At 40.2% G+C, this 20,013-nt stretch overlaps 3 protein-coding genes across 6 annotated transcripts in view; 2 read left to right on the forward strand and 1 right to left on the reverse strand.

Moving 5' to 3' along the window:
- Positions 1-2,498, forward strand: part of col4a2 (collagen, type IV, alpha 2) — a 103,712-nt gene extending 101,214 nt beyond the window's left edge. The window contains exon 48 of one of the 2 annotated variants that reach the window (XM_017704695.2): positions 739-2,498. In XM_017704695.2, the coding sequence (XP_017560184.1) occupies positions 739-993 (255 nt within the window). In that variant the 3' untranslated portion in view covers positions 994-2,498. The remainder of the gene's footprint in view (positions 1-738) is intronic. The other variant, XM_017704696.2, reaches the window with a different exon arrangement.
- On the reverse strand, positions 2,098-14,052 carry rab20 (RAB20, member RAS oncogene family). Its single transcript, XM_017704699.2, has 2 exons — positions 11,964-14,052; positions 2,098-4,663 (listed from the first exon to the last, which is right to left on the reverse strand). Exons 1-2 carry the CDS (start codon positions 12,151-12,153, stop codon positions 4,110-4,112), a joined length of 744 nt encoding a protein of 247 aa, XP_017560188.1. The 5' UTR covers positions 12,154-14,052; the 3' UTR covers positions 2,098-4,109.
- On the forward strand, positions 14,047-20,007 carry naxd (NAD(P)HX dehydratase). 3 transcript variants are annotated; one of them, XM_017704698.2, is made up of 11 exons: positions 14,548-15,520; positions 15,670-16,086; positions 16,498-16,645; positions 16,725-16,770; positions 16,886-16,974; positions 17,090-17,198; positions 17,297-17,347; positions 17,447-17,551; positions 18,214-18,334; positions 18,435-18,555; positions 18,685-20,007. In XM_017704698.2, the coding sequence occupies exons 1-11, from the start codon at positions 15,007-15,009 to the stop codon at positions 18,833-18,835; spliced, it is 1,872 nt and encodes a 623-aa protein (XP_017560187.1). In that variant the 5' UTR covers positions 14,548-15,006; the 3' UTR covers positions 18,836-20,007. The 3 variants fall into 3 exon arrangements, with proteins under 3 accessions (XP_037395101.1, XP_037395100.1, XP_017560187.1); XM_037539204.1 differs by lacking the exons at positions 14,548-15,520; positions 15,670-16,086 and adding an exon at positions 14,047-14,178; XM_037539203.1 differs by lacking the exons at positions 14,548-15,520; positions 15,670-16,086 and adding an exon at positions 14,094-14,314.
- The last annotated feature ends 6 nt before the right edge of the window (positions 20,008-20,013 follow it).

Genomic DNA, 20,013 nt, shown 5'->3' on the forward strand with positions numbered 1-20,013 from the left:
TATAATAAGAATTATGTTTAACAACTGAAGTAAATGTAAAATATCTATATTGTGCAAAACAGTTAAAAACATAACTGAACCATCAGCAGCTTCTCTGGTTCATAAACTGCCAAGTACCGTTTATCTGATGATGACAGTTTTGGTGGTCTGTCTTTGAATGGTTGAGTCCCGTTTTCTCTGTATATCAATCAATTCTTAAGCACCATTTTTTTAAACTACTGTTTTGTCACTTATTTTACTTTGACTTTCTCATTCTTTAAGGAAGTTATTATCTTATACCTGGTCTCCTAAGAAACATCTCCATTAGCCATTTGAGATACAAAGAAATTTGTGAGGCAGCTAAGGTGTCTTTGGGTGCTTGCTTGTGTAAATCTTAGGGTCTCTTTAAAGGGGAACACATAATGTCTGTGACACGTTTGGGAACAGCTGTTGTTGGAAGCTGTGACCGTTCGGTTTTAAGATGGAAAGGATAGAAGCATTAAAGTGTCAGTAGGGTGCATAAAGATTTTAGAGATGGACAAAGTATATACTGATTTTTTCCCCCTCACTCTGAAAAAAGTGTTTTGACTAGAAATTGCATAAATTAAAGGGTGGCATCAGACTCACACAGTACTGTAAATGATTTAATAATGTAACTACCAAATGTAAAAGACACAAAGGCAAATACATTTTTGTGTAGTAGTAGTAGTAGTTTTTGTGTCATGGAGCATATACTATGTCACTATGTCTCATACACAGCACACGGCAGCTGGAGACGAGGGAGGTGGTCAGTCACTGGCGTCTCCAGGCTCATGTCTGGAGGACTTCCGTACAACTCCCTTCATTGAGTGTAATGGGGCCAAGGGCACCTGCCACTACTTTGCTAACAAGCACAGTTTCTGGCTGACATCCATCAACCAGCCCTTCCAGAGTTCCCATGAGTCCGAGACTCTAAAAGCCGGGCAGCTCCTCTCACGCATCAGCCGCTGCCAGGTCTGCATGAAGAACCTGTGACTTGAAACCTATGAACTCTGACATGCGGGCGTGACCATTTCAACAGTGTTAATGTGCCTTTCCGGTAACAAAATTAAGCCTTATGATTCACACTGCGATCAAAATATGGTAACTAGTAGAATCAGGATTGTTCCATAAACTTGAAATATCAAAAAGATATTTTTTGATAACTGCGCCAAATCACATAAAACATGCAGAGCAAACATTTACACTGCCATAAATGGCCCTCAAAGTCACTCCATCCTATTTTATCCCTTTCTCCACTATGTGCCTGAGGACTGAAATAGACATGTAAATGTGTTGATCATAGAGAAGTCAAAGGAGCATCAACAGCATAGATATCATTTTTGTTTGTATCTATTTACTTATGTTACATTTGAAATGGTGCTTTTTTCCTAACTTATTACCTCACTTCTTATCAACTCCATTCTGTGTAATTAATATTACCAAGAGCATACAGCAGAACCAAAGACGCCCATGTTAATGCACTGTTTCCCTTATATGCATCTTCGTGTGTCACTGTGTGCTTCTGCCACACAAAGTAAAGTGTTAGCCTCAGTATGACTCATACAAAATCCAGACGCTTAACTACTGCACTGGCTAAGACAACTACATTGACCACCATTCGTTAGTGTTCGCTTAACATTAAATATGCTTTATCATCAGGAAATTATAACTCTGTAGTTCACTAACATTGTTCTTCAACTGTAAATTTTGTTTTGTGGGTTTTTTGTTTTTTTTTTGGTATTGCATAGAAATTTGATCAGATTACCTGCACTTAAAATACATTATGTTGGTCCACCATTTATGCTATGCTTCCTCGGCTATTGCCGAGCACTACGCATATATGCACCTTGGTTACGCAGCTCATTTGCAGACCACTATTAGATTTGCTTTAGAAAAGGGTTATTCAGAACATTCTTTACAACACTTTATATATTTTGTCTTACTAAACAGAATATGAGTCATATATTCATTTGTTTTGTGCTCTCCAAATTACAGATTGCACTGATTTCAGTTCTGAGCTTTACAGAATTGACACTTACAGACAGTTGGACTGTATTCATGGCATAATCATTGTTGATTTGAATGTGTTTTTGTCTCATAGCCAAAGGCACACATTATTGGTTTGTTTACTGCAGGTATTTCTTCCAGAAATCAAAGCCATTTCTAAAGAGCAGCCCTTAAATGATTAATAGACCAAATCAAACGGTGTGTTTGAACACATTGTACTTTGCTTGGCTGTGCTCACCACGTGCCTTACCAGGTTTTATGTGCCTTTTATATCCTTGTTCTGAAAAACCATGAACATATACCATGAAGTTGAACAAGGTACTATCACAATGAAAATCCCCTTTTGCCATGTATTTCAATAATACAGTTCAATTACCCAAGTGCTTGTTTGAATAATGTAATTATGTGGAAAATAATTTTTTAAAATGTTCTGAAAGATTGTGAATGTGACCATTATTGAGTAACAGCCAAATAAATGCTTCCGTTTGTAACTTTTTCGGGTACTTGTCATTTGTTTGCTTGAGCTCTTGAGAGATAATCATCAATGGTTTGTGACAGTTTGAGTTATGCAAGACACAGCAAAGACATTTCACATAAACTCCCAGAATCTTTTTATGCACTAACAAAAACTCATAATGCAAAAATAGAGGCATTACTTTCCCAAAATATGATAAAGGATTAGGTATTCCAAATATACGAAATAAGTATAAAGTATTATTAGCATTAAGATCATTTACATGATCTTATAAGAGCATTTACATGACAATACTATCAGTGATTAGGAAATGTACTATAAAAGAAAATCACTCTTCATATCTTCAAGTCGTTCATGGAAACATCTGAACACATTAATGAAGAATAAGTTGTATTTCTATCATCACACAGAACAATTATAAGATAAAATAAGACTAGTGTGATCACAGAAGGGGGGGAAGATTATTCAAATTGTTGCTTAACAACCAAATGAGCCCTGTTTCCTTCATTTTATATCCCAAAATACTATAATGAACCCAAGCAACTCTTCAGTAGTGCTTTCGTTTGCAATCCACTAAGTTCTAGGTATTAACCAGGCAAGTGTCTGTTACAAACTCCAAAGTACAGTGTAATTATTTTAAGTTCCAATCCAGGTGAACCAAATTACACTGAAATTTCTAACAGGTTGAACTAGGTAATACAGTCTCAAAAGTGCTGTGGTATTGTTTTGGATAAAATTATAGTAACCACTGAACAGGTTCTAGATATTAAGCAGCAGATAGTAAAATAACTAATAAATGGGTGATTATATGGTGTAATAATGTATCAAGGACAAAGAATAAAAATTTTACAGTTATGTCATACAGTTAAGTGGGAAAAATACCAGGTAGCTATGCGAGGTAAAACGTCTGTACTAAGGCACTTATCTAGAACCAAAACTTAATTTAGGCTGTACAATGGCTTTTACTTTGGTTTCATTGTTTTTTATAATTTACTTTCCTGCTTAAAACACAACTGTTAATTCTGTTAACAGTAAAATTCTGTTAAAGTTCTTTTGTGCTTAATAATTTGTTACTGCAAAAAAAAATCCAGATATGGGATGTTTTACTGTCCTATATCAGCTCAATAGCTAGAATATTATAGAGATTTGAGTGTAATTTTGTTGGACTGCCTTGAAACCTACCCCTATTTTATTATTATTATGAATAATAATAAACAATAATAAGTGCCACCAACATAATTACACAGCATTCTGGAGATTATACCACACACCTAACAGTTAATAGTTAGAACCTGTTGAGAATTTCAGTGTAATTTGGATGTGTGGAGTGTTTTGGACATCATTTTGTTACCCAAAATAATCACCTAGTATTTTGAAGTATTCACACTTACTTGGTGAATACTAAAGTTACTGCAAGAGAAACTCAACACATTTTCAGTTTGAAAAATACTGCATTACCATTAAAAATAAATTTACTGTAATATATTTACAGAAGCAGGGCCCACCTTTCTCAATGATTCTTCAAAGGGCTTACCATCATATTCCATAGAGTCTAAACAACCTTCTGTTGCTTTTTTGTATTTGGCAGTAAAATGAATTCAAGTTTCTTGTCCCTTCTGTGTCCCTCCTAGTTACAGCAGCCAGTTTTATTCTTCTTCTCTGTTCTGGGTGCTTCCAGGTCCACAGTTGAGCTCTCCCCCTCATTTCTCTTCTTCAGGATGGAGGGTAACACCATGTCAAACACAGTCTCAAACAACACATCCACATTGTATCCGGTTTTAGCACTAGTCTCAAAACACATTCTCTCAGCAGGCAGACAGGCTTTCTCCTCCAGGCCTTTGTAACGTAGAACACGTCCATACAGAGCCATGGCATCCTCTTTGTTCACCTGTTTGTGTAGGAGGGGAGAGACAGGAGGAGGCAAACTCAGAGGTGCAGCATCAGCTTCAGACTCAACCTCCTGTCCAGGCTGTGGGTCTGTCACATAGGTGTGCAGGTCAGTCAGGTCAGCTTTGTTGCCTACTATGATAAAGATGCAGTCAGAGTTGGCAGTGTCAGTTAAGGAAAGGAAACGGTTCTCCAGCTCTACAAAGCTTTGCCAGTTCGTGACATCGTAGATGAGGATGACTGCGGCCGCTCCACGACAATACATAGAGCCAAGGCCATGGAACTGCTCCCGACCTACACAAGATATTAAGGTATAAGATCACTGTCTATAATGCTAACATGGTGCTACTGAAAGCAGTGCTTCCCTACTTCAGTCGTAGTACAGTGGTTCTCAGCACTGATCCTGATTTGAATGTTATCTCAGCTCTAACACACCCACCTCAGCTCAGAAATGGTTTGTTAACCGGCTGATAAGTTGAATCAGGTGCGTCAGACCAGGAACAACACGTGTAAAGCTGGGAGCCACCAGGACCTGGATTGAACACTACCTACAGTGCACAGTTTTGTGTTTACCAGCGCAACAGCCAATAATGATCATTTTTTATAGATTTTCATAGATTTTTGCAGTACTGATAGATAACAAAAACTTAGTGAATGCCAACGTCTGTCATTTAAAATGCGCTGATGGTTATAAAAAGGCAGATGCTATTTCGACTAAGTGCAACTAGAATGATGTTGTTGCATATTTACTTAGTGTACCACATTTACACTGTTCAAGGTAACATGATGCATTTCTTGATACTGATTTAGCTGTATTACCTTATATTTCTGCAATAAATTATTCTGCTTTTCTTCTAAGCTATATCTAAGGTCATTCTTACCAACCACACTTTCTTAAGGTTTTGGTGTCTTATACTATTACTTATATCTGAATATGTGCATTTTTTAATCTAATTTGTACATATCACTATTAAAAGTACATTTTGATTGCAACAACTCAAGTTAATCTGAAGGAATAACTACATTTTTTCGTCTTGTTTAAGACAATAATAAAGGATGGTAAATAAGTACCCAGGCCAATAGTGTTATCCACTACACTTTCCCAACCCGCATCATCACATTGTCCTAGATATTGTTTCAGCTCATCAACTGTTATTGTTAGATTGATATTTTACATATTTATTAATTCAATACTGATGTGTGAGTGGAAAGTTGACTCAATTGTTCTATTTACACTAAATAATCTCTCCGGTTCTCTCTTGAACACTGCTTCTTTCAGTGCTTTCCATGAACACAGAAGCAAAAATAAGTGTTTTGATGTTGTAAAGTCACATGATTTATCGGCTGAAGTTACTGCAAGTAGCCAGGCTGTGTGGTTAAAGCTTTTCACTTAGTGCAAATGGACACTGCCAATGCATCAGCTAAAATCTGGTTTCTGTCTGTTTCTACTTACAATACTGCACAATAGAGATGGCGCATTACCACTGAAAATTGGTGGATGTGGACAGCAATCCTTTTTCTTTTAAAACCTATTAAGCTATAAAATTGGCTGATTGTAATTCAGGCACTTCATTTAAAGCAAATTTGCTGTATAATTCTGTTGTTAAGATGTGAAGAATCATTCAAAGCATTTTGATGTGAACTTTTGCATTGTAGAGAAAATTGTCGACTGCGATTTCTTTACAGTGCTGGTGATCAGGGGTCACAATGTCCACAAAACAAAATACAGTCATTTTATTTATGATCCCAAGACACCAGTGAACCTAGATGTCTTCTGAGTTTTTTTATCTGTAATATTAACGATGGTAAAATAGTGAAGGCAAAGTAGTGATTTGTATATACACTGCTCAAAAAAATAAAGGGAACACTTAAACAACACAATATAACTCCAAGTAAATCAAACTTCTGTAAAATCAAACTGTCCACTTAGGAAGCAAAACTGATTGACAATCAATTTCACATGCTGTTATGCAAATGGAATAGACAACAGATGGAAATTATTGGCAATTAGCAAGACACACTCAATAAAGGAGTGGTTCTGCAGGTGGGGACCACAGACCACTTCTCAGTACCTTTCTGCTTTCTGGCTGAGGTTTTGGTCACTTTTGAATGTTGGTGGTGCTTTCACACTCATGGTAGCATGAGACGGACTCTACAACCCACACAAGTGGCTCAGGTAGTGCAGCTCATCCAGGATGGCACATCAATGTTTGCTGTGTCTGTCAGCATAGTGTCCAGAGGCTGGAGGCGCTACTAGGAGACAGGCCAGTACACCAGGAGACGTGGAAGAGGCCGTAGGAGGGCAACAACCCAGCAGCAGGACCGCTACCTCCGCCTTTGTGCAAGGAGAAACAGGAGGAGCACTGCCAGAGGCCTGCAAAATGACCTCCAGCAGTCCACAAATGTGCATGTGTCTGCGCAAATGGTCAGAAACCGACTCCATGAGGATGGTATGAGGGCCCGAGGTCCACAGATGGGGGTTGTGCTCACAGCCCAACACCGTGCAGGACACTTGGCATTTGCGCCCTGTGCTCTTCACAGATGAAAGCAGGTTCACACTGAGCACATGTGACAGACGTGACAGAGTCTGGAGACGCCGTGGAGAGCGATCTGCTGCCTGCAACATCCTTCAGCATGACAGGTTTGGCAGTGGGTCAGTAATGGTGTGGGGTGGCATTTCTTTGGAGGGCCGCACAGCCCTCTATGTGCTCGCCAGAGGTAGCCTGACTGCCATTAGGTACCGAGATGAGATCCTCAGACCCCTTGTGAGACCATATGCTGGTGCGGTTGGCCCTGGGTTCCTCCTAATGCAGGACAATGCTAGACCTCATGTGGCTGGAGTGTGTCAGCAGTTCCTGCAAGATGAAGGCATTGAAGCTATGAACTGGCCCGCCCGTTCCCCAGACCTGAATCCGATTGAGCACATCTGGGACATCATGTCTCGCTCCATCCACCAACAGACCAATCCATCCATGTTGCACCACAGACTGTCCAGGAGTTGGCGGATGCTTTAGTCCAGGTCTGGGAGGAGATCCCTCAGGAGACCATCCACCACCTCATCAGGAGCATGCCCAGGTGTTGTAGGGAGGTCATACAGGCACGTGGAGACCACACACAATACTGAGCCTCATTTTGACTTGTTTTAAGGACATCACATCAAAGTTGGATCAGCCTGTCGTGTGTTTTTCCACTTTAATTTTGTGTGTGACTCCAAATCCAGGCCTCCATTGGTTAATAAATTTCATTTCCATTGATGATTTTTGTGTGATTTTGTTGTCAGCACATTCAACTTTGTACAGAACAAAGTATTCAATGAGAATATTTCATTCATTCAGATCTAGGATGTGTTATTTGAGTGTTACCTTTATTTTTTTTGAGCAGTGTATTTATATAAAAAAAACTCCAAAAAGAGTCCAAGAATTCTTCAAGCTATCACTAAAGCAAAACATTGTCTCAGACAGCATATTAACAATCATTTGGTGTAATATGTAATCATTTTCTTAATGTCTTCAGACACCTAGTTCCTATCACCACCAATGTGAACAATTCTGACTGAATGTTTCTGTAGAGTGCAGCATTTCACATCAAACTCTCACAGAGAGTGAAAGAATACCAAATTCAACATGTGAGCACACAGTGTGAGTGCTGTTTCAAGCTAGATTTGTTACAGTTGATATACATTATCAGATCATTGTTTCTCTACTGCATAAGGTTTCCTGTGTACTTTTAAGAGAAGTAAACAGGACAAAATGGTCTAATAAAAACCTATTTCAGGTTTGTAAGGCCATTTAAGAGGGTCCATATACTCATTAAGCACAAGTTCATTAAATTATTAATATCAACTTTAATATCACTTGATGCTAGGGGTGGGAAAACATGATTTTTTTTTTACATTCATCATTTTCTTGATAAATAATGTCACATTACAACACAATACACTTTTTTGTAATCAACAGTATTTAAATCACACTGATCAGCTATGTTTGATTACAAAGAAAAGAATAATAGGCTTGCTTAAATTTGGTATTTAGGATTTTAAATGCTTTATAAAAGGCATTGTATAATTTGTTTTTAATAGGATTTTTTGTTTTCTACTGGTTCTTTTTTGACCCTAAAAAAGTGCCTTGAAAAAGTATCCATACCCCTTGAAATTTTTTTCACGTTACACCTAAAAACTTAAATGTATTTTATTGGGATTTTATTTGATAGATCAATACAAAGTAGCAAGTAATTGTGAAGTTAAAAGGAAATTATACATGGTTTTCAAAATTTTTATAAATTGTGGCATGTATTTGTATTCTGCCCCCCTGAGTCAATACTTTGTAGGACCACCTTTCACTGCAATTACAGCTGCAAGTCTTTTGGGGTATGTCTCTACCAGCTTTGCATATCTAGAGGCTGAAATTTTTGCTCATTCTTCTTTGCAAAATAGCTCAAGCTCCGTCTTATTGGATGGAGAGCATCTCAACAGCAATTTTCAAGTCTTACCACAGATTCTTAGTGGGATTTAGGTCTGGACTTTGACTGGGCCATTCTAACACATGAATATGCTTTGATCTAAACCATTCCACTGCAGCTCTGGCTGCATATTTAGGGTCGTTGTCCTGCTGGAAGGTGAACCTCTGCGTCACAGTCTCAAGTCATTTGCAGCCTCTAACAGGTTTTCCTCCAGGATTGCCCTGTATTTAGCTCCACCCATCTTCCCATTAACTCTAACCAGCTTACCCATCCCTGCTGAAGAGAAGCAGCCCCACATCATGATGCTGCCACCACCATATTTTACGGTGGGGATAGTGTGTTCAGGGTGATGTGTAGTGTTTTCCACCACACATAGCGTTTTGCATTTAGACCAAAAAGTTCAACTTTGGTCTCATCTGACCTTCTTCCACATGTTTGCTGTGTCCCCTACAGGGCTGGTGGCAAACTGCAAATGGGACTTGTTATGGCTCACTTTCAAAAATGACTTTCTTTTTGCAGCTCTTCCATCAAGGCCAGATGAATGGAGTATATGACTAGTAGTTGTCCTGTGGACAGATTCTCCTACCTGAGCTGTGGATCTCTGCAGCTCCTCCATGGGCCTCTTGGCTGCTTCCCTAGTTAGTGTACTCCTTGCCTGGACTGTCACTTTAGGTAGACGGCCATGTCATGGTAGGTTTGCAGTTGTGCCATACTCCTTCCATTTTCAGGTGATGGACTGAACAGTGCTCCATAAGATGTTCATAGCTTGGGATATTTTTTTATAACCTAACCCTGCTTTAAACTTCTCCACAACTTTATCCCTGACCTGTCTGATGTGTTCCTTGGTTTTCATGATACAGTTTGATCACTAATGTTCTCTAACAAGCCTCTGAGGCCTTCACAGAACAGCTCTACTTATACTAAGAATAAATTACACATAGGTGGACTCTATTTACTAATGAGGTCACTTCTGAAGGCAATTGGTCACAATGGACTTTATTTAGGGGGGCTGAATACAAACGCCAGTTTGTGGGTGTTGTTATGCCTTTTCATACTTTTTCAAGGCACTGTAAATGTGCCACTCTTAACAAAAAGGGAAAATTGAGAAAATGATTTGACATATCACAGTATTTTTGCCATAACACTCACCCCCAACTCATACAGTGATATATTTGGAAATTATCTTAATAATAAATTGTGTCAATACCACATAGCACTAGTGATACCAGGAAAATTTTAAAAAACTGTAAGGTGCAGGTGGACAACAGGGCTGGTGTTCGAAAACTGAGTCCGAGAACATTTTCCTGTGAGAATTAAGATAGTAGACTTAAGGAAATAATGAAGAATAGACACACAAGTTCAAAGACCTAAGAAGTGAAACACAAGGGCCTGCTGTTTTAGAAATATGCAGTGGTCCTCAGCCCTCAAGTCTCACTACAATAGCTCTCAGTGTGCATGCACATTTATGCCTGTTTGAGGATGTGAGAGTAGTTTTGTTCCTCATTCAGCAAATATGTACTGAATGTAGTATTAAGTCTTCACTATAATGCTACTCAGTAAGCTTGTTACTTATGTGTATCTACATTGTAAACGTATATATTATTTTTAGGTTCGGTAATGGTCTGCTGAGAAACACTAATAGAAAGAAAGAAGGAAATGAGTGTGCTGGATGAGTAAATGTGGATCACTCCGCTGACGACTCAGAAGCTAATCTTACCATTAAAATACTCTGCAAAACAGTAGATAAAGACAATTCAGATGAAAAGCTCCCACACCCATCCACCTCCTCTTAACCTCTGCAGTGACCCCATAGCAAAAAAAAAAAGAGAAACCACCGTTTTTTGACACCACAACTATGCACAGTCTTCTATTTGTGAGCTACCAGAAGCTTATGACATTTGGCCTAAAACTGTAGTGCTTCATTCATGCCTCCATCAGCAAAGATACATTGGGTGATCCAGCTCCATGAGCGGCGATAAAGGTCGTCTCTGAGAAAAACCTACAAAAGACCTTCTCCCAGCAACAGAGAATACGAACAGAAAAACCTATGCAGGTTAAGCATGTGAGACAGAGAGAGAAATTTACCATGAGATCTCATGACAATTCTTTCACGTCTTTTATGTTGAATGTACTTTATAATAGGGAACTAAGATGCCCCGTGATGCCTCACTAGGTACCTCATAAGAAGTACACGTGTTGACTCAGATGCTTTGCTCAACAGCGGCCATGTGCAGGGTAGCTACACCACATAGTCTAGGCTCCTGCTGATATTCTGTAGCCTGTCATATGACTTTGTGACCTTAAGTGTATCAGTCTCCATTACCACACGGTAGTCTGTTCAATCATTGCCAAAATAGGGTGCACAAGGCCGAATGAACTTCTCATAGTAGGCCACATGCTGGAGCCTACAGCACACACTCTTCTTAGATTTATCAGTTCTAAAAGTCTAAAATATCTAACATCTAAAGTCAGACACATAAATACTGGCACTTTATTTCAGACTTAAGACTGTTCAGTGAAGAAAACAGCTGATTTTTTTTGTCCACACAGAGAAACTACAGAGTTTTTCTTTATTCAACGCAAACAAACCAAGATATTGACTTTAAGAAAAAGAACTGTTTATATTTTGGAAAAATCCACGATAATTCAACCTATTCCCATTTTGGCTTACTAGAAATTAGCGTGAAGACGTGTTATCTGGGTTCTATTTTTTATTGGTAGCCTAATAAAAGTTGGCCAGCATAGGCTTGTGTTCTGTGTTTTTTCACTCAATGTCCTATTTGAGTTTAATAACAGAACTGGTATTATTTGTTAAAATATCTATAGCCTTGCAAAGCATAATCTATCCAAGAAACCTAAAGGCTAAAACAAACTGCATACCCTACGTCACAACTGTGGCATGCTGAGTCAATTTAAAACGACATTATTAATCAAATATGATTATTTGTGATGTCACAGTGGACTCGTGCGCTTACTAAACTTGCTAATAACTGGAAAAGCTTATGATGAACATTTTAATTATTATGCAAGTAAGCCTGGCCCAAGTCTGCACGGAATGAATCTTCATGGAGCTACAAAGTTGTTAAATGTTTGCATTAGCCTAGCATGAACAAGAACTAAGCTGTAATGGTCCTACCTGCAGTGTCCCATATGGAGATGTTGTAAGGTCCCCACTGTTTCAAAAAGAACGCCCCTCCGACCGTGCTGACAGTGTCCTTGAACTTCCTCTCTGTGTACCTGTGGAGCAAAGACGTTTTTCCCACATTCATGTCACCCAGAATGACAACTTTCACGTCGGGCTTCTTCATTTTCCCAGATTCGGTCATAGTATTCAGCACAGAGCTCCGGTTCACCCTCCACGACGAAGCAGTGATCCCAACACTGCTGAACTTTCATCTAAACATACTGGATATGACACAAAACGACAAAGAGCAAAGAGCCCGATGTCTTACATGTGTCTCACAGGACATCGTTGCTGTTGCCGTTTTTTACTTGTTCACTGCCCGCCCTCCCTTGAGTAAGTTCGCTAGCGGTCACAACGTAAATCATCCAATCGTTTTCCAAACCCTCACAGCTCAGCATTGTTGTGGTTCAGTGAAGTTGAACTTTGAAGCTGACGACGCAGGAAATCCTCAAAAGTAGGCGGAGCCACGCACATCACCCGTGAAATAACGGGTCAAAGGACAAATAAGTCAGCTGTTATCTTGTCTGATAAGTCACTGCACTAGATTCAAATCATGTTAGCTGATCTAGAGGCTGATCTAGTAATGAGTCGATTCCGAAAGAATCGATTCTTCGACTCCGATCATTCTGGGAATTGGGAGCGACTCTGGGACAGTAACTCGGAGAGTCGAAATGCTTGGAGTCGACTCTTTGATACTGTCGACTCCGTATTTGTATTTTATTTATTTATTTATTTCATTGTAACGGGCTCAAAGGGCATTTTGACGGGAAGTGTGTGGTCAAAGAAAGTGTTTGAGTCTGAGTGTTTGCTTAATTTCCCGCTTTAAAGATCGTCGCTCACCTGCTAAAAACCGTGCGCCCTGCAGGTGCGCCCTGCACAGATACTCTCCCTTTTCTACACGATCAGGGCTACTATAATGAAATCCTATAGTCCTGGGAAAATGGGAAATCCTATAGTCCTGAGCTCATAGTTCATCACCATACAAACAATCCGAATCGGTACGTTTCGGGTGTTGTGGGAAAGAGGATGAAGCCGAGTTTGGCTCATACTTGCAGACGTCCTCCGATTTCCGTTACACCTTAAACAGCGCTGGAGCTTCATTATGACGCCACGTGTTCTGGCAGTTTGTCCTGCCGTCCAGCGGTCCGACTGAGCATGCGCATGTTTGGTATAGTGTAGTAACTTAGTGTTTCAAACGTTTTATTGTGCTTTTAATGTTGATTCAGTGCATACTCAGCCTATTACTTATCCCCTGATAAAGAGATACAGGCTATCAAAAAAAATCCTAATTATTCTTCTAATGCACCTAAGTATTCTTCTAATGAGGTCATTTAAACTATAAAAATATTCCACCTGTAATTCTATTGCTGGTAGCAGTTTCTTACATTGTGATTTAGGGTAATAAAATAATGTACCTACAGTTTTATGTAGAGTGATACATATGCACTGGCAGGACATTTTGAGGAGGTAGCACGTCTCATGGACCTGTGTTATGACGAACTGTGCTACCTTAAATCACCTTATCAGAAGCCATTACCAGCATTAAAAGAATAAGGATATTTTATAGCCTAAATCACCATCAGGAGTTAAGGAGTCATATTAAACTGAGTCTGTACTTAATTAACATTAAAAACACAGTAAAACGTTTACTACACTATAATGACGTGCGGATGGAACACCGTTAGTATTGGAAAAGTAGAATGCAACAAATCACGAAAAAGCTGACGAATACGAAGCCACCTTCAGCCCCGTGGAAAGAGGAACAAGGTAACTACCCCTTTATTTTCTTTGTTAAACCGTCTCTGGTTAAAATTATGTGGAGTCAAGGAGTCGATTGCACTGGCGGGAGTCGAGAGTCGGAGTCGGCTCTAAAATAATCCCGAGTCATGCTTCACTCGTCTGACCCAGAGAAAAAGTCCACGGGACTAATAGAATCTTTTTTTTCTGTGACGTAAGCCCACATACGTCCAATCAGAATCAACAGTGGACTTGCTCTTGACGTCTGATTGGTTGTGTGGCGCGTTCCAAACAAACACACGGTGCAGATCTCGCCAGTGGACCTTTCCTCTCCTCTCCTCTCCTCTCCAAACACTGAACTTGATGCCGCCGCTGCTGTTAAAACGTGCGGTCTTCATTTTCGCTGAATCACTACAAAGTCGGTCCACTGGTAAGGCCAGAGTTCATCCACTGGCGTGTTGATGATTTGAAAGGACTTACAAGAGCGGAATGCATGGAAACAAAGTTGCTCCTCTGCGCCATAACTGTAGCCTTCTCTCTTACAGTAACCCTTCTGTACGATAAAGGTAAATCCACAGAATTCAACGCAGGTTCTTACACTGGTAGCCCGGGCTGTGTAGAGTTTAACATTCAGCCTTGTTTAGCTCAGAGTTGCACTTCTGTTCTGCCTGTTTTGAAGCTAGCTGTCTGTACCCTAAAGCATTGCAGGTGGCCCATGAGGGAACACTGGTCGTTTGTCAAACTTCGCCATCAAAGAAGTAGTTATTAAAAATAACTACACAACACAAACTCGACGTCGTCGTGTTTGTTTACGGCTTTATATCCTGATTTTTACGCCAAGAGAGTACTCTGCCACCCGTCTCTGTGACGTAGTACACACAATGTGTAGGACGTATGTGTTGTTGCTACGGAGCGCCGCTCAGAGGAAGTTTTTAAGCAGCTTTGCAGAAACCAGTTTGGATAATCCGCTCTGTAATGCAGCGCAGACGCCTTTGTTAGCCTTTCTGGATGCATGTACATTCAATTGCTCTGATCACGAGAAGATAACTGATCCACGTTAGGCTCGGTTTTCCCAGCAGTCGCCGCTAAGTGATATGGCGTGCACGAAGAAAGGTAGCCAGTCAGCTAACTAACGTTAGCTAGGTTCTAGCTAGCGAGTCAGTTTGAATGCTAAACCAGCTAGCTTAACGTTGAATGAGTGTGGTTCGCAAAATTCTGTCACATCGTCGTTTGTTGCCTGCTGTGACGGCTTAACACCATGTTAGTGAATCCAACGCGAGGTTTCCACTGGTCAGACGCGGAGACGAGAGCACTGCTGAACATTTGGGGGGAACATGACGTCCAAACGGCGCTCGACGGAAACTTTCGAAACAGTCACGTTTACCGCGACGTAGCGGGTCGTTTGGGAGATATGGGCTACGATCGGACGCCGGACCAGTGCAGAGTGCGGGTGAAAAGCCTGAAAAGACAGTATTTTCAAGCAAAGAAAGCATCAAAGAAAAATAGCCAGTGTCATAAGATCTTTAAATTCTACGAGGAAATGGAGAGGATACTGAGCAGCAGATCATCGGCCACGTTAGATTCCCAGGACATAGACAGTGTCGCTGTTGAAGGCGATGAGACGATGGATGGCACCGAAGAAGATGGTGAGAGCATAGACCAGCCCCAGGACTCTGACATGGAAGGCACTGGAGAATGTTCCAATGTTGAATATCCTGTGAAGATCGAGTATCCATCCTACCCCATCCCGGTGACCGTTGGTAGCAGCAGCAGTAAGTACTCATCCTTCACTCTTCCATCCAAATTTCAGCTTGTCTTGTTCTGCAGACTTTTCCAGCTCTACCATCATAGATTCAGCGTGCATGGTGGCACAGCAATTCCATTTCTTCACTGTTTCTTCTGTCCTTCTATGCACGCACAGGTATACCAGCAAAACAGAGCAGCTTGCAGCCCAACAGCATGCCGTCCTCTTCAGCAAGCAGAGCGAAACGTTTCAAAAAGCGCTTCACAAACCTGTCCCTGGAAAAACTGATGGAGAAGTTTCTGGAGCAGAGTTTGGAAGCAGAAGAGAATTTCTATAGACTCGAGGAGCAGCGACTTCAAGCGGAGGACCTCCGTAGGGAGACGGAACACACTAGAGAGTTGCATATGCTGCAGATGCTTGGCCAGATGTTTGCTGGTCTTTCCAGACCTGTGGCTACACAATCGCCTGCTACCCAGCCCACCCGTAACTCCCATACTGGTGCCCCTGTACCTCCTACACGTCTATACTTTGGCAACCATAGCAGTCAAGCTTCGGAGGCTGAGTATGCTAACAGCAGTCAGCAAGCTGCTCCAGGTCTGCCCAAGACTGAAGATGGTGTTCAGTACTGACCTAGAATAATGCTTAATCGAATATGGTGGTTTCACTTAGGGCTTAATTTGGTTCTAGGTTACATTGGTTCTTTTAAACGAGTGACAGCAGGATAATACATGTGGTACCTGTGCTTTTATGTCATCAGTATGGCTGGGGCCTAGAAATGTAGAGAACACCTGTTTTAAAAATTGAGCATCTTTCTTAATTTTGTTAAGCATTTAATAACAAACATTTCTGTTTTTACAAGTGAATTACAGATCAGTAAAAGTCTCAAATAGCATTTCTTAGTTATTAGTTGAACCCACCATAAATATTTACAATATATACCATAAATGTATTTGTCTTTTTGGCACAGTGATTGGGAGTCTGATGTTACTGTGTTCCTATTTTCAGTCATAGAGCGGTCATTCTCCCTGGGAAGGGCAGCACACAGAAGCATGGACAGTGTCCTCCCTTTGATTAAAAATACCATTCCTCCACTAACATCCAAAAAGCACAAGGGTCAAGATGGCCGTATTGGAGTCATTGGAGGATGTCAAGAGTAAGTGACCATTACAGCTACAAACCACAATCGTGTGCCAGCTCTTTCACTTTTATTCAGTCATTCTCTGTTTCGATAGGTACACTGGGGCTCCATACTTTGCAGCCATTTCTGCATTAAAAGTCGTAAGTAGCCGGTTATGTGAAATACAGACATTAAAATTAAAGAACCGTAAGCATTTAGCCTGTATAGGACCTTGTGTGCTTTCCAAAGTCCTCCAGTATTCTTTCTCTTTCTCAGGGTGCAGATCTGTCCCATGTTTTCTGCACCAAAGATGCTGCCACTGTGATCAAATCCTATAGTCCTGAGCTCATAGTTCATCCTGTGCTGTGAGTGCATCAATCTAATCATTAAGCGGATATGTTTCTTCAGTAGAGATTAGAGATGCAAATGCTTTGTATGTTCTTGTAAATAGTAAGACCTCTGTCATTTTGGAACCTTCAGAGACAGTCCTAATGCTGTGGAGGAGATTGAGAAATGGCTGCCGAGGTTACATAGTCTGGTGGTGGGTCCTGGCTTAGGGAGGGAAGATGTGATCCTCAAGACTGCTAAGGTAAGAGGAAGATTTCTCACAGATCGTAGTGTTTTATTGCTTACATATATATTCATGCAGCTTGCTGTACACAATATTTCCTTGTGACTTTGTTGTAGGAGGTTATTGAAAAGTCAAAATCCAAAGGAATTCCAGTTATCATTGATGCAGTAAGTAACAAGTTTTTTGTTAAAATTGTAAACCTACGAAGTAGGTATTAAAGATGAATAAAGATCTGTAATGTGTGTGTGTGGTGTGTTTTCCTACAGGATGGACTTTGGTTAGTTGCTAAGGAGCCATCAATCATCCAGTTTTATCAAAGAGGCATTTTAACGCCCAACTTCATGGAGTTCAGTCGTCTCTATGAGGCTATGGTAAGGAATGTAATCAATTATTATTGTTTTGGTTCATTATGACTGTATAGTTCTGTAGAGTAGTATGATTGTTCTAGAGAAACTTACCAGAGTTAAGAGTTGTCTACAATGGCAAAAATAGAAGCCAGACAGAAGAAGAGTTTTAATACTCCTAAAAGCTTCAAGTTATATACAGAAGAGTGTGATTTTTAATGACTACTAAATTCTTAATGACTACTAAAACTGGAAAAAAGCTGCTGCATGTCAGACAAAAAAGCTGCTGCATGTCAGACAAAAAAACTCCATGCGGAACCATCCTAGGTTGCCAGAGCAACCTTACTATTTACTATAATCAGCATTACATATGAAAACTCAGACACATGTAGGTTCACCTATCATAGTAAATAAAATGGTTATATTTGCATTGTATATACTGCAAACCCCTGGTTTCTGTTACCGCCATTGTTTAAAAAAAAAAAAAAAAAAAAAAAAAACCTTATTCACTGTTTCGCTACAGTGCACTGTTTCTAAATTACTTTTATAAACAATAGAATTATGGAGAAATTTTGAAAAATCTATGGAATTCTCCTTTAAGCAGTATGCTATTCTGTAGACCTAAACAGTGACAAAGCCCAACACACTTTATTGACTGCTGGATTGTGTTGCACCCTTTTTGATTTCAGCACCGTGAGCCTCTGGACAGCACAGACCTCAAGGGGAGTGCCCAGCAGCTGAGCATTGCAATGGGCAATGTGACCCTGGTTTTGAAGGGCGAGGAGGATATCATCACTGATGGCAACAGAGGTCAGTCAGCTTCAACATACATTTGGCTGCAGTCTGTGTACCACTTCAAACAATATTGTAGCTTTATTTTGTTGTTTCCTTGCACTGTTTGTTTTTCTAGTGATAACATGTAGTCACCAGGGGAGTGGACGTCGGTGTGGGGGGCAGGGAGACCTGCTCTCTGGAGCTCTAGGTGTCTTTGCCCATTGGGCATTCAGCTCATTCCCAGATGCAACCAAAGGGTAAGATGTGCAGTTTGGTCACCTTATCCACACAGCCAAATTCATCTTCATTATTGCATCAATATTGTAGTGTTTTTCCACTTGAATATGAGTAGTTTTTCCATAAATATTCTGTTTCTCGTTTGCCAGTATGAATCCAACACTGGTGGCTGCATTTGCCGCTACCTCATTGACTAGGCAGTGTAACAGGCAAGCCTTCGACAAACATGGTCGAGCCACCACCACCTCCGACATGATCCAGGAGATCTGCACTGCCTTCAGAAAGCTGTTTGAAAGCTGAACTAAACACAAACTCTGTTCCACGGGCACTCAGCGTTGTTTCAGCCATGTGCAACATCTTCTGTTTTCACTAGCTCACCTTCTTAACCAAGACAGGAAGCAGGGAAATCCGATGTTGTGGTCTACACTGCTCATCTACACACTCATCACACAATTCTCATACACCATGGTCATTCTGCTCAGTCTCAATAAGCATTTTTTTTTTTTTTGTTTGTTTCTTTGTGTGTCCACCATCCACCATTTCTGGCTCGGTCTGAATGTTTTCCATCATATTTTTATTTTTGAGTTCTATGTCCTTTTGTTGTAGCATAGCAACAAGAAAACAAGAGATCCCTGAAAGTGATCTAGAGTAGCCTTTCCCAGTTTTTTTGTGATCCATTGCTCAGAAATGGATGCTGATCAGCAGACAGACAGGACAAGACATTCAATAGTGTATTGTCTAATTGGAGCCACAGATCTAGAACGTATATGGCTGCCAGGACTTTCCTGTTTTTAGAAGGAAAAAAAAAAAAACTACTCCCAGTTGATGATGATGATGATGGTGCTGGTGATGTAGCCGGACTGTTTTACCCCTAAAATTCAGCTATACAACTATCCACCCTAACCTACTACAAATACAGGTCATAGTATTGCAGAATAAAACATGAAGACATTAATGCAATTCATAGTGAACAACTAAGAGACTGAAATAAGCTGAATGATATTATAATTATTAGCGTGCACACCAGCACCTCTCTTTGCTGGTATTGTTTTTTGCAATTAGCAGGACTTTTATTTCAAAGTGCCTCTTGTAGGTTTTGAATCCTATGTCAATCACCAGCCCTTTCTTTCTTAACAGTATTGTAGGTTAACATACACAACAGTGGTTTTGTATGAATTTAGTCCTATAACAAATCTCTATTGTTAGTGGAACCCTTCCTGTTAGAGTCCCATATAATTATGATTCATTGACTGTGGTGCTCTTTGATATCTGCATATTTTGTTAGAAAATGTAGTTTATAAAAATACACCCACACATTAAATTCTTTGCTGCGAGTAATATGCTTAAGAAGAGTGGTCAATATTCCTTATTAGGGCTGAAACTATATGCAAAGGTCATGTCTAGTCTCATATACCCTTGTGGCTCTAGAAATGTATCTCGTGCTCTGAATATTAAAACATTCTTGGACGCCATCTGTG

This window comes from Pygocentrus nattereri, chromosome 6 (genome assembly GCF_015220715.1).
Source record: "Pygocentrus nattereri isolate fPygNat1 chromosome 6, fPygNat1.pri, whole genome shotgun sequence".
Taxonomy (NCBI): Eukaryota; Metazoa; Chordata; class Actinopteri; order Characiformes; family Serrasalmidae; genus Pygocentrus; species Pygocentrus nattereri.

Coding starts and splice junctions, on each gene's coding strand:
- rab20 (XM_017704699.2), bottom strand. CDS start 12,153: ATGACCGAATCTGGGAAAATGAAGAAGCCCGACGTGAAAGTTGTCATT. Junction 4,664..11,963: donor CTCCATATGGGACACTGCAG/GTAGGACCATTA, acceptor TATCTTGTGTAG/GTCGGGAGCAGTTCCATGGC.
- naxd (XM_017704698.2), top strand. CDS start 15,007: ATGTTAGTGAATCCAACGCGAGGTTTCCACTGGTCAGACGCGGAGACG. Junction 17,199..17,296: donor TGATCCTCAAGACTGCTAAG/GTAAGAGGAAGA, acceptor ACTTTGTTGTAG/GAGGTTATTGAAAAGTCAAA. Junction 18,335..18,434: donor CATCACTGATGGCAACAGAG/GTCAGTCAGCTT, acceptor TTGTTTTTCTAG/TGATAACATGTAGTCACCAG.